Raw genomic sequence first — 13,025 nt, forward strand, 5'->3', positions numbered from 1 at the left:
TCTACGTAGCAGACGAGAAATTCATGTTCACCCTTTTTTCGGCAAGCTCTAGTACCATGACAGTGAAGCGTTTGTAGTAGCCTAGCGGGCTGACGGGCTGATCAGCCTTCTACCCCCTAACGTTGCGACGTTTTTATCAAAACCCATAGCAGTGTCTTCCAAGTTGTCCAGAAAACGTAGTATCGGCATCATGACGCCCGACCTGTTGTGCATGCTGAGGACGTGACCTTTCTCGTTGTCCTGGTCGAATTACGTGAACCCAGCAATTTCAAACTGCTGCCCCAGGAGTTTCGCGGTGATGTATATTATTTACCTCTTACGGATTCCGCCAGATGCGGCAAAGTACTTATAGTATAGTATACTTAGAAGTAGTATAAGTATACAGTACCTATCATAACGCTGCCCGGACCATTCTCGAGCTGGACGACCTGTTGTAGTGGGGCGATGGTCTTCACGACCTGACCACGCACTGGGCCGAGGATCGAGGACGGTCAGTGCCAAGCTGGCGTAGAATAAAACTACGAGGTTGTTAGACTAGAGCAGGTATCCGATTAGAGCTTGCAAGCGTATCTGAGGTCAGTCTAGCCTCCTCACTCTAGAACTTGAGAACTACCAAACAAGCAAGGAGTTTTAAGGAAGCGTCAGCTTCCCTCGTGACTGTGTTCATTCGGAACCCACTACACATGTGCGTCAAAATTTGGCTGGGAGATCGAGATGAATCTCCAGCGGCTCAGCATTGCATCGATATCACGTTCGTCGTCGATTACCGCATCTGGAGCCATCGTAGCTCGTAGAACATCCTGGTGCAAGTGCGACTGCACGGGTTGGAAACATCTCAGCGCTAGGACAGTGGAACATACGCCGTTACGGCGTAGCGGAACAGGCGGAAGCACTCGGCCATCACGCTCCAAGGGGTAGTATCGCTGACAATCCTGGGCCACCATTCGTGCTGCGACTCGAGTTGCTGCACTTCTTGGTGCACCTTTCGAACCTCTTCGGACAAGGTGTCAGCAGAGATTTGCAGCATCTTTTTGTATCGAATTTTGCGACGCTTCTCGGTGCACCGGGTGATTTCAAGATCATTTTCCTGGTTCGGCTAAAGTTATGGCTCGTAGTATTTAAGAATATATTTGCTTATCTAAAGGTTACAAACTATATCTCAGTGACGCGTTATCGACAAATTCCAATTAGAGATTCCTCTATACTGTGATGATACGGTTCTTCACCCTTCGTTTCGTTTCTCAGTGAGGTACATTGATATCACTTAGTTCTAGCTAACGACGTCCTGTGTCCGTACCAGCAGAAGCCTCTTTATCTTCCGTTGTCAAAACTCTAGCCGAAGCACCCGGCCCAGCCTAGAGTTGCACCATGACTTACACCGTGGCATTCACGGTTCCGAAGATCCCTCAGTTAAGGTTCGGGCTATCCAATGCCCCACATCATTCTGGCATGAGCTGCAGCAGCTTTCCACTGGGGGTTGAGGACCTCCAGCGTGTTTGGCGCTCGTTGTGCGCTAATTTTCTAATCCATCGCAATGTTCGCAAGAGTGAAGGTTCTTCACCCTTGCATAGCAGCGACTTCATCACGAAATTGCGATGACGACGATCACAAAACGCGTTACCCGAAACACAAAATTTCAACGTCAAGCGTCGAGTAGTCAGTACACGACGCTGAGGCTTCATTCAAAAACAATGGCCGCTACGTCGACTCGAGTCTTGTCATAAAGGCGCGTTTCACTTGTGCAAGTATATGCCCCTCCTCTGCCGGGGCTGCGTGTTGAGCTACATGTCCACTTGTGCTCGTCAAGACTCCGAGTTTGCAAGTTTGCATCGTATAAGTTCCAAGTGTTTATGTGTGCCCCCCAAGCCACAATAATTATTGGCGCTGGAGCAGATACAACAGTCTGCTGTTTTGGAGATACTCTGTAGTCGAGGCACCTCCTTCCGCGTGGAAAGCTCCCTAGCCGTGAAGCACATTGGATACGTAAAAAAAACTGTAGGTTATGAAAATGACAAAGCAGTAGATGGTGACACGGCGGGATGCATGCATTTTCTACAGCTCCAATATGTGCTGATATATATTCAAAACAAAGTATGTATTCAAGTTTGGTTACTTTTTCGTACCAGCGACTGGGTACAGTACAGTATCTATCTAGTCCGACAGGGACTCGGTGAGCGGCTGTCGATCATCTAGCGTAGTGCAATAGCAATTGAAGAAGAAAGCCAACTCCTCCAAGTTGCGGAGCCGTAACAGTGGCGTTGCTATAGTGCAAAATATGGACACGCCCACGCTCGTTGTCCCATTCGAAACGCCTGGGTCCGGGAACTTCCAGTCGCTGGTCAAGCAGTTTCGCCGCAAGTCTCCTCCCTCGTGCGCAATTTTTGCAAATTCGGACACACCAACTCCAATTGCCTTTCAAAAAATAGACGAGCGGGGCCGGAAGCACTAATGTCGAGTGAGGCTTGACCAGTAGCGAAGCTCGTACCGCGTGGAACTCGGCGGGCTTGACAAATGTTGCCGGGCTCGTTGGGAGCGTGGATGACGGGCCGCTTGCGAACGATCAGCAACGTGGTCCACAGCAAGTTGCGAGGGGATAGTTGTAGCATTGCAAGGAATAGTATTTTAATGCTTATTAAAAATAATGGTAATATGGGAGATCAAGTTGTTGCTGCAGTAACCTACAAGTACTCACGATTTCTAATGGCTGCTCAAATGCTTTGAGACGGTGAACGCTCGCCAATTGAAACCGCAAGGTTGTAAAATTCGCGCAGGCCGCACATAGATGCAAATATACTGTTTACTGCTGGTCCCGAGCCAATTATTCTCGGGCGACTTCATCCAGTGTGACACTTTTATCTCTAAGACTTATCCAATTCAGTATATGCTTCTTACAGCCAAGCACGGATGTACACGTACTATCTGCGCGAGTGAATTACTGATCGTGAGGGCGAATTAGGCGGGGCCGTATGTAGCGGAGATATGTTGAAGATTTGGCGTTCAATGGCACTGTGCCATTTGCACATGTGCGTACAGTAGTGTAGATACAGTGCACAACATTTCAATGTTGCTTTGTGCCTAATATCGGTCGGTTCCGTCCCTTTTCTCGACTTAACATCTAGTTGTGACTGTTCTCAGGTGCTCACTGTAGCCTGCATTGCAGGTGTTCAATTGAAATTCAATGCCAAGAAGACATTCAAGTTGAATGTCTTCGTCGTTGTCCTGTGCAAAGCGATTTCACAGGATGATGGTTCGGCAGCGACGGCTTACAAGTTGTAAGCGGTCGCTGCCGAACCATCATCCAGGAACTTGTAATGCAAGTTTCTTCCACTACTGTACCTGTGTGTTGCAATCCAGTCAAAGACAGTGCATCGAAGGCGAGTGAACTTCGCTCGTTAGATATCCAGCCTTATCAGGGGTTAACCAATCGAGCCGATAGCTGACTGACTGCGGTATGCCATCGTACATTAAAGCAATGAATCCAGTTGTTCCTACATTACTGTTTTTTATAGATCTTTTATACAACCTAACGAACTCTCAGCCAGTCGAGAACAGCTACAGCTGGGTGTGAAGGTCCGGAACCCAGTGAGTTGGACATCGACTAACGCTTTTCGTGATTGCTTTTCGTGATTTCGTTTACCCGGGCAGCAGGGTTTCGTTCTCGATGTATGCAAACACCATCCTACGATTTGATCACGTGATGTATACGTGGGTTGCGTTACGGTTGGCCACTTCGATCACCGCGCGTTGAGAAGCACCCAGGTACGCTCATTCGTTCTTTTGCCGCATCGACGAACGCGCCACTTCTCAAGACCCGACGAAGAAATGACCGACAGCGCCCTCATCGCACCCAACAGTCGCTGGCTGAGTGACAGCGTGATCGGCTCCGTGCGCCAGCGCAACAAACCGTCGTCTCGTAGTGTCCTGGACAAACGGAAGCATTACTTCGGTGACTACGCGACTGACTACGACGGCGACGTCTCAGTCGCGTCTGGACCGTGCGCTGGATCCCCGTACCGGTCGACAGGAAACCCCAAAAGCAGCATAGCACTATCTCCAAACGACAACCGTCCTCTGCGTCGTGCATCCGACACCAGAATGAATTGGTCGACTACAGGCCGCAACTCTCGACGCCAACAGAATGACAGCGAGCTAAACGCAGAAGACGCACTGAAATTACACCGAGAGCGTCGTCGACTCTCACAGATTCGGTACCGGAACAAGCTTCGAAACTATGCAGACGCCCTCGACGAAGAAGTACAGGTCCTCCGTGAGAAGGTGCAGAAACTTGAGTCAAAGCATTGCGGTTCGGCCCCTCGAGTCATTGCCAGGACTAGTCCGTGGAATGTGGTGACGGAGTATTTCCGTCTCTTCCGCTACGCCTTGACTGCGTATGTGCCGGTGGCACAGCGGTGCATCGTCAGTTCGAGTTCGGAACGCGTATATGAGTCGCGCGCCCACCGCGATTTCCTGCATAAAACAATGTCTCCGGGTGTCATCATCGACGATGACCACGGCGTGGAGATGATGCTCGAGCGCTGGCGGATGGTCTCGATCTCCCAGCCCAACTACGAGGTTCAGGTCACTGGGCTGGAGAATGGTCCGGCCGGCCGCATCATCGCCACAACGAAGACGAACATCATCATGTGCAAGAAAATGTTGGACAATACGTTCCCGCACTTGGCCAACTCGGACAGAGGGAGGTGTCTGGCAGCGAAGCTTCTGGGGCAGCGGTTCGAGGTAAACGGCTCCACGGTTTTCTCGTGGGACGATGACAAGGCGTACATGGTGAGCGTGCTCAACAAATCCAATGTGATGGCGCTCATGATACGCTTTCTGGGTAACCTGGAGGACGTGGCTTTCCTCTTCGACGATAAGTATTCTCGGCTACTATGCAGGCGCCTCCTTTGTCCTTCTGGCTGATGTTCTGCATGGATTCTTTCTAAGAATAATGCCAAACGGATGATCATGCATGAGATGCACTACTTGCTGATTGACCATCCACGACTTACTGCAAAAGGTGAACAGCATCTTCCGATCTCAGTGTGAATCACAGAGGTGTTCAGCATGGATTAAGACAAAGGTACAACGATACTTGGCTCAACAGCGTGCGTTACAGTACTGCGAGCGACTCGATCGGTACTGAAATTCCACCATCGTAGATTAGTCATTTGAAAAGAGAACAGAACATTGCATTGAACATCAAGTAGCGAATGCAACATGCATGCTATTCGACCAGGTCGAACACTACACTACTTTCCGAGACGAATGAGTGTCAGAAAGCTCATGCCAGTGAGACTGACGGGGCACTTCACGGCGAACTGGTGGTTCTTCTCGACACGAGTGGTGCACGTCAGAGTCGTCGAGTTACAATAGCCCTCCGAGAAGCCGCAGTACGCCGTCTGGATACACTCGGCCCCTTTCATCAGCTGGATGGCCGAACTGGTGCCATTGGACCTGTAGTTCACCACTGCCGTCACTTGGTACAGACCCGCGAGGTTCATCCGAATGATTCCATCCGCATAGTTGTTCCAGCAGATCCAGTCCGCCACCTTGGTCGTCGCTTGCATCTGCAAAGTTGACGTTGTGTCCTGCGACGTCTCCAGCGTTTTGACCTGCTTTTTCAGGTCTGCGATCTCCTTCTCACGGCTGCCCAGGTCCTCTTGGAGCAGCTTGACCGAAACTTCCAGGTCTTGCAGTCCCCTGCTGTGGTTTGCAATGACCTCCTCGCTCTCCTCACGGAGCTGTTCGACTTCGTCCTGGAGGTCGCGCGTTTTGGACTCGAGAACGTCGATCCGTTCCAACGAAATGGGCTCCATGTCGATGCTGTACGTCGCCACGCGAGATTGCTTCAGCACTTGAAGTTTCACTGTAACTTTCAGCTGGAACATCTCCCCATTGTGGCGTTGGAAAGCGATTGGGATGTGATCCGGATCATCATGAGCACCCTCCAGCAGTTCGTGAAAATACTTCACAGCAACAAAAAAAAAGTTGGTTAGTTTTCATGAAAATTACCAGTTGATCGACTGTACCTCCACATAGTCCGAGGCCGTAGCGTTGGGAATGGCGTTGGTGGCGTCCACGTAGTCGTCGAGGCTCAACTTGGTAGAGCTCCTAGTTCCCATAGCAGCAGATATTAGAAGTCTTCTGATGCTCAACAGCTTCAACCTAAGTTATCGACTACTGGTACTAAGTACTTGCCACTGCTTCTTGCTCTCGCAGTTTTCGAGCCAGATGCGGAGTTTACCACTCTTGAGTGACATCGAGTAGCGGTAAGTGGGTGACGGGGCGCGAGCGAAGATGGTGGTGCCTTCGAACTCGAGGAACTCGTCCGAGGTGCCGGACTCGGGCGTGGACGATGTGGTTGACTTGGGAGACATGGTTTCCGGGGTGCAGGGCGACTCCTGGTTGCTTTCCGGCTTGGACATCTTGGACTTGAGCTGGTCGGCGCCAGTCGAAGTATGAACGAGTCCCTTCTTTCCTTGTTCAGGGGGAGACGGTCGACAGCGATCTTCAATGAAACGCATGGGTCCGTCGAATTCCTTCCCAATGTGCCATTATGCTCATGAAGGGAGCGCTCAAGACGTGGGTCCGAAGGTAGTCGTGCAAGATCTCCAACGAATCTTAAGTGCCGTCTGTGTATTTCTCCAGTTCATTAGCATGAGTGGAACAGCTACAAGACTGATAGCTCAACCCAAGTCGGCGACCACCTATTTTCAAAGTGCTTCCACCGCCTATAAAAAGTTGTGACAAGAATTGGCTAGGTGACCACAGTTGGGAAGGAGAACTTGCACCTTTCCCTCCTTTTCGAGTTCGCAATGACGGCGCATGATGTCGAAGCGAAGCCGCGCAAGGCTATGAACCCGGACAGACTTCGCAAGCTCATCGACTCACCGAGTGTTGCGAATGCGACTCGCGATGTTCCGATGGCAATCGTCAAGCGGCAGACTTTGGTCACCTCGTGGAACGGCGAACAGTGCGATATTCGACCATTTGGAAAACTGGCAGCCCCAGCGCACGTCGTTCTGGCCCAAGACCTCCGCGAGTGCACGATTGGCGAAGGAAAAACGGTGCCCAGCGGCCTGCAAATGGGCGATGTCGCCGTCCGGTAAAGAAACAAATCTTGACCACTCGAGGTAATTCTTTACTCTAACTTACCATTAACGCAGGCCAAAAGATGAGCAGCTTCAAGATCGATTTACAGCTCCGTTGATGGTCAAGAAGGAGACTTTCGCTCACGCCGCCGAGATCGAGCATCGCGCTGTGCCTGGGTCCGTAACGTTGAGTGAAGGTATTATGACCCCGCAACAGCGCCGAGAGCGACTGCACTTCGAGACGGACCATCTTCAGGCCAAACGTGCCATGCATCGAGCTGATATGAACGATCGCAGACTGCACCAGATCATGTACGTTCACCTATCAAGGATTTTTTTTTCCAAAAACCCAAACTGATGATTTGTTGTTGCATATTGTATTTTTGCAGGAAGGAGCGGCATTCGACGTCGGATGTAGTGGGGACACAGCAGCACGCATCAGGAGCATCTCGAGCTCGAGGCGAAGCGTACAAAGCCGATCTGTTGAGGTACATTTATCGTTTTGCTTGAAAAAAATGGAAATATGTATCTGACCTCTATCATGACAGCCACGATGCCACTGGAGCTTCTCGACGCGAGTACCAAAGCAAAAACTGCGAGGCAAACCCGCGGTTGCGGCACCACGACAGACTCTTCGACGAAACCCCGCTCGAGTGGAACAAGCAAAGGTAAAGTGGGTGGGGTTGCTTTTCCAACTTTTGACACTAGCCTAACCTTGCCCGTCGCTGTCATATTACCAGAGCGCAGGATTTGCGTAACGAAAGCACCGGTGGACGCCCCTACGACATCGTGAACGGAGGCCGCGTCGAGTACTTCCCAGCCACCATCGCCGAGAAGCAACACCAGTGGCAAACCCACCCATCCGTTGCCATCCACCGATACACTCGCTAACATCACATCTGCAACACAGTCTCTAAACGGCAACAACTTTCTCAAAAGTGCATCACAAGTGTCTGCATAATTTCATTTTGCTTCAAAGGGGGGACTTGACCTAAAACTCAACTCGTGCACATCCATCCATAGTATACAGTCTCTCTCTCTGTCCTGCTCTCTCTGTCCTGCTCTTTGTGTCCCTCTTTTTATCAATTGTCCAGTTGAAAGTCCCCCAGCGGGGCGTTGACGACCCCTTCCATGAAGGACACGACCTGCCCGCCGCACGTGACGAACATCTTGTCCGACGCGAAGCCGCGGCGGCTGGGCGGCGGCACGTAGCCGTAGGCCGCCGAGTAGTTGCCGCCGTCGCTGAGCTTGCGCGGCGGGGACGCCGACAGCGACGAGCACGTGGACGTGGAGGACGGCGAGGAGGCGTAGGCGAAGTCGGCAGCCACCGCCATCTGGCGGGGCGAGTTGCGCGCCCAGAACTCGAGGCGCTGGCGCTGGGCCGTGAGGTGTTTGAGGTCCTGCAACAGGTCAAAAGCGTGAGACATGTTGCCGCTTTTTGCATTGGAGACTTGTTGCCGTTTAGGTGGTGTTAACCGGACCTACCTGCACGGACATGCCGCTGCGGATCTCGCAGCCGTCGAAGGCGTTGTTGTTGCTGTTGCTGCTGGGCGGGGACGCCGAGGCGTGGCGCGGCTGCTTGGTGGCGACCATGGGGGGCGAGGCTACTCTGCGGCGGAGGCGAGAGTCCGGTCAGACACTTGTTGCCTGTGGCGGATAAATCTTTTGTGTGTGCGCGAAGGCGCCTTCGGCCGAGGGGTTTCCGTCTTCGAAAACGGAAAGCTGAGTTGAAGCGACAGCGGGACATAGTGAGACCGAGTCCGCAGAAAATATGTCTTAAAACAGTGTGTTAGGAACATATAAACTCTGCACAGTAAGCAAAAAGTACTGATGTGGATGAGAGTGAGACCGAGTCAAGGAAGGCCAGAAACGCGCGCGATAACGGCCTTGAAGATCTATCACAATCGCACCCCTTCGCTTTTCCGCCAATCAGCGCGCACTGCAACTTGGGGCTGGGATTAGTAGTAGTGGTAAAAAGTGGGTAGTAGTGTTACAGGAACTACCCACGACTCGACGAGGCAGACATACTCGTAAGATAGGGGTAGTAGTAGTACTAATAATAATTATATTACTAATACTCAACTACTACTGACGGCTACTATTGTGATGCTGCGGAGAGGGCTTCCAAGGGTTTTCCTTTACGTAGGGCTGATCCAAACACCGGAGATACTGGAGGCGACGGAGGAGTGGTCGGAATGAAGCTAATCGCAGGTAATTTGCCCTTCGCGGAAGAGTCTTTTTCTTCTTCGATTTCGTTGTGTTGGCGATGGCACGAGTCTTACGACGCTTAGGAGCTCGCTCCTCGGTCGAGGTAATGTCATCCTCAGGGAGGTCAGGTGAAGACACGAAGTCGGAGCCCAGATAGTGCTAGACGGTGCGCTCAATCGTGAAGGGGGTCGAGCATTTTGGCACAAAATCTACGAGCCATAGTGTGAGTACGAAAAATCAGCAATAACACTGAAGAATATATGCATCGTACCTCCCGCTGAGTGCCGAATTTGAACCTTCAAACACACCGATGGCGCATATGTGGTGTATGAGGTTGGAACATACATCACATACATCTCATTTGAGCTCGTCGCCCTCCTGGCAAACGTTCACAGCGCAGCCCATACTTCGTTTGTCGGGTTATGTCAAGGTTTCAAAAATGGCGATCTTCCCCGAGCGACGATTCGAGAACCTGTCGATCTAGAATTGCAGGGTGGGAATCGTGGTTGCTCGGTCAGGGATAACTCGCCAGTATTACTCTTGGAGTAGTGTATTAGTTTGTTGTGCCCAGTAAACTAGTACTAACAGTCCATACGGCACTATACGGTACTAGCAATACTAGTACCGCCTAAAATCGGGTAGTAATATTATCATCGGGTACTATTTTAGCAAGTACTAATAATTCCAGCTACTCAGTCCGGTCGCACGCCGTCACTCGTGACCTGGAAGACGCAATTCTCCGCCGGTAAGTGCGGCGAGAAGGCCACCTCCAGCCGACGTCGATTTGAGTCTGTCTGCCTCGTGATCATGAGCCTGCACGAAGAAGAGAAACCATGGCATTGCATCAGTCAGTCACTCGACTGGAAAAAAGGTTCTCAGGAACGGAAGTTCGCACCGCTGGTTGACGCAGTGCGACCACGAGAGTCCGAGCGCCGGACGCAGCGCGTTGCCATTTGACCGCGGGTCGAAGTCGCCCGTGACCTGGTTGGTCACCACGAAAACCACGCCGTACTGGTCGCTCAGGATGCGCATGCAGTTGGCCAGGTGGAACATGGCGCGCGATCGCTCCGCCGCCTCCTGCCAATTGGATGCAGCAACAGCCATTAGATTGGTGAAGAAGCACACACACTGCATGCCAACGCACCTTGACGGAGGACGTGGACTCGAGCCGGAACACCGCCGCCACCGAGTCCAGCACCACCAGCTTGGTGTTCTGCTCGGCCAGCAGACCCGGCAGGCGTGCTTGCTGCAACACCACCGCCACGACAACAACACCACGTCACTACTCTACTCCACGCTCTGCCCAACTGCAACTATATTGCCTACACACCAGCAAATCCATGAGGTCGTCCACCGTGTAGAGCTGCTCGACGAAGATGCCATCCAGGAAGTCGCTGCCCGAGAGCTTGGTGGCCTCCTCACCGCGTTTGCGCTTGCCGCCGACCCCCGCCGCGGCCCCGAAGCGCCGCGCGTACACCTGCGCCAGGTCGTGCAGGCGCTTGACGGAGCCCACGCCCTCCGTGCAGATGTAGCATGCCGTGGCCTGCAGGCCCCCGAGCGCGCGCGGCAGACAACACTGCAGCAGCAGCTGCAGACACAGCTGCGTCTTGCCGGCCGAAGCCTCGCCGCAGACCTCCGTCACGAGACCCGAGCGGAAGCCGCCGGCCAGCAGCCGGTCGATGGAGTCGCAGCCCGAGGGCAGCACCACGGGCGGCGAGAGCGCTAGGGCGGATGTAGCCATTTCGCTTGAAGCTAAGATGGATGTCACTCAAGCGAAATACTGGTGATGGACCGGTATGGTGTATGAGAGGGTGGTATGTTGTGGGATGGGATTGCAACGGTTGGCTGGCAGTTGAGAGCGGTGCGCCGATCAGCTGGAGAGCTCATTCGCGAAGTGGACCGTTTGGTCGGAAGTAGGTTTTTGTAGGGTGGAGCCCCGTTGCGTTCGCCGGAGAAGGAGCTGATGCGCTATCCTGAGGGGCTGATATCTAATGATCGACAGCATACCCAAGTCCAGTACGCTGGCCTGATCCTTCCGTCTACTGCGTGTGTATTCTCCTTCGTCTTTCTTTCGCGCGCAGTCAAATCTGCCACAGTTGTTGCGTCCTCCTCCATGGCCAACCATACTGCTATTGGCTGCGCATAACAAGCGGTTGTTCATGATAGGAACCCTTCGCAAACTACCACCGTGTTGCAAGGAGCCAATTACAGCCCACATGCTTCTTAAAAACCACAGTGCATGTTCTGCTTCTTTCGTCGATCTCAATCTTGAGCAATGCAACCTCCTCGATGTACTACTAGTAGTAGAAAAAAGAAACCTGGAGCTAGAAGCCTTGGTTGCTCGGCAATGTCAATTGCATCTACCACTGAAAACCATGAAGGCCTGAAGGTTGCGGTGGTTGACATGTATAATATCATATATTATGCGCTTCGAAGTGTCTTGACCAGCCAGCTTTCGAGATAGCCAGGTACAGCAAGATAGCCGGTGAGAGTATCCCTTCATCTTGTCCGAAACCTTGATGATGCTGGCTTGCTTGTCACGGACCAACGGTTGAGCTGTTCAACGTGCCCAACGTGCAGTCGTTGTTGTCTCTGATGGTGCCGTGGACGTTGACACCATGCAACAAAGCTCTGCACGTCAACACGCTCCGAGTCTTATTCGCTCAGCCGATGTACCGTACATTGTGAGCCAGGCATTGCTTCAGTGAGAGATGACTGCTTTGCACAATGTCATGCTGTCTGGGATCGATCGCCTCCTGCTTTCGCAGCACCGCATCAACTCCGTGTGTCAGTGTTAAGACAAACATGGTTGAGCGAATCTGGTCGAGACTGGCAAAGTGCGGCGCGTATGTTTGCCTGGAATGCTGCCGGTCGCGTCTCCTGCACAGCGGTGACATGCGTTGCCTGCTGCCCGAGCAGCAGTTCGGGTGCTTGGCCGCTCGTGTAGTAGGATTGCGGCACAGAGAGTTGGCGGTCACGCTTCAACGTGCCGCATAACGAGATCCGGCGGGGCACGTGGCGTTGGTCAAGTGACCGAATGACCAAGGTGCGGTTGCCATGCGTCCTCACGGACCTGGCCCTCGCTTGATGGCAGGCTGCCCTCAACTGGTCAGTTTGAAGCCCGACCCACTTCAACTCAGCTCAGTACAGACTTGCGGTCAAGCTGCACTGCACTTGAGTCAATCCTCGGGGCTGTCCACTGAGACTTTGTTGGTTCCGATGCGTGGCTGCGAGCGACACCGACGGACAATGCCTGTGGCCCGCAGCCTTCACCGCCACGACTCGCTAGTCTGTCGTGGCGTGAGATCTGCTATTACGGCGGGGCTTTGGCCATCGCACTGGCCCCACCGCAATGCGGGACTGCGCCAAAGGTGCACACGCGCAGCGGATTCTCCCGGCGCAATGCAGCGACGCTTCCCGCGCCCATGAATCGCACCAGCGGATCTGCTGATCCGCCAGAAGTGGCTCCGGCCCGAGGCGGAGTGCCGCAACTGTAGCGCCGCTTTTTGATGCTCGCCGCGCGAACCTCCCCGAAATGAGCCTCGCCAGGCGAGGCCGCACACCGAGGAGGTGTTTACGACACGGGGCCATTACGAACGGCTTTGCCTCCCCATCCAGCGCGCCGACAACAGCAACTTGCCTTTTCGGCCACCTGTTTCTGCGATAGATCTGCCGACTTGTAGACTGCGCGGCAAAAGCCAAGTGCTGGTCGCGCGGGGATCTTCG

At 53.0% G+C, this 13,025-nt stretch overlaps 5 protein-coding genes across 5 annotated transcripts; 2 read left to right on the forward strand and 3 right to left on the reverse strand.

Moving 5' to 3' along the window:
- Positions 1–3,822: 3,822 nt before the first annotated feature.
- Positions 3,823–4,920, forward strand: IUM83_12103 (BZIP transcription factor; the record flags this gene model as incomplete). The annotated part of the gene is made up of 1 exon (XM_067936705.1): positions 3,823–4,920. The coding sequence occupies one exon, from the start codon at positions 3,823–3,825 to the stop codon at positions 4,918–4,920; it is 1,098 nt and encodes a 365-aa protein (XP_067795046.1).
- Positions 4,921–5,249: 329 nt separating this feature from the next.
- Positions 5,250–6,524, reverse strand: IUM83_12104 (uncharacterized protein; the record flags this gene model as incomplete). The annotated part of the gene is made up of 3 exons (XM_067936706.1): positions 5,250–5,966; positions 6,030–6,111; positions 6,199–6,524. 3 exons carry the CDS (start codon positions 6,522–6,524, stop codon positions 5,250–5,252), a joined length of 1,125 nt encoding a protein of 374 aa, XP_067795043.1.
- Positions 6,525–6,815: 291 nt separating this feature from the next.
- On the forward strand, positions 6,816–7,982 carry IUM83_12105 (uncharacterized protein; the record flags this gene model as incomplete). Its single annotated transcript, XM_067936707.1, has 5 exons — positions 6,816–7,105; positions 7,167–7,403; positions 7,481–7,579; positions 7,640–7,759; positions 7,832–7,982. 5 exons carry the CDS (start codon positions 6,816–6,818, stop codon positions 7,980–7,982), a joined length of 897 nt encoding a protein of 298 aa, XP_067795044.1.
- A 191-nt stretch (positions 7,983–8,173) lies between these two features.
- On the reverse strand, positions 8,174–8,684 carry IUM83_12106 (DNA repair protein; the record flags this gene model as incomplete). Its single annotated transcript, XM_067936708.1, has 2 exons — positions 8,174–8,491; positions 8,577–8,684. The coding sequence occupies 2 exons, from the start codon at positions 8,682–8,684 to the stop codon at positions 8,174–8,176; spliced, it is 426 nt and encodes a 141-aa protein (XP_067795045.1).
- A 1,307-nt stretch (positions 8,685–9,991) lies between these two features.
- On the reverse strand, positions 9,992–11,040 carry IUM83_12107 (DNA repair protein XRCC3; the record flags this gene model as incomplete). Its single annotated transcript, XM_067936709.1, has 4 exons — positions 9,992–10,112; positions 10,195–10,376; positions 10,444–10,545; positions 10,630–11,040. 4 exons carry the CDS (start codon positions 11,038–11,040, stop codon positions 9,992–9,994), a joined length of 816 nt encoding a protein of 271 aa, XP_067794947.1.
- Between the last annotated feature and the right edge of the window lie 1,985 nt (positions 11,041–13,025).

The sequence above is a fragment of the Phytophthora cinnamomi genome, assembly GCF_018691715.1.
Source record: "Phytophthora cinnamomi strain GKB4 chromosome Unknown Contig22, whole genome shotgun sequence".
NCBI classification, from domain to species: Eukaryota; Oomycota; class Peronosporomycetes; order Peronosporales; family Peronosporaceae; genus Phytophthora; species Phytophthora cinnamomi.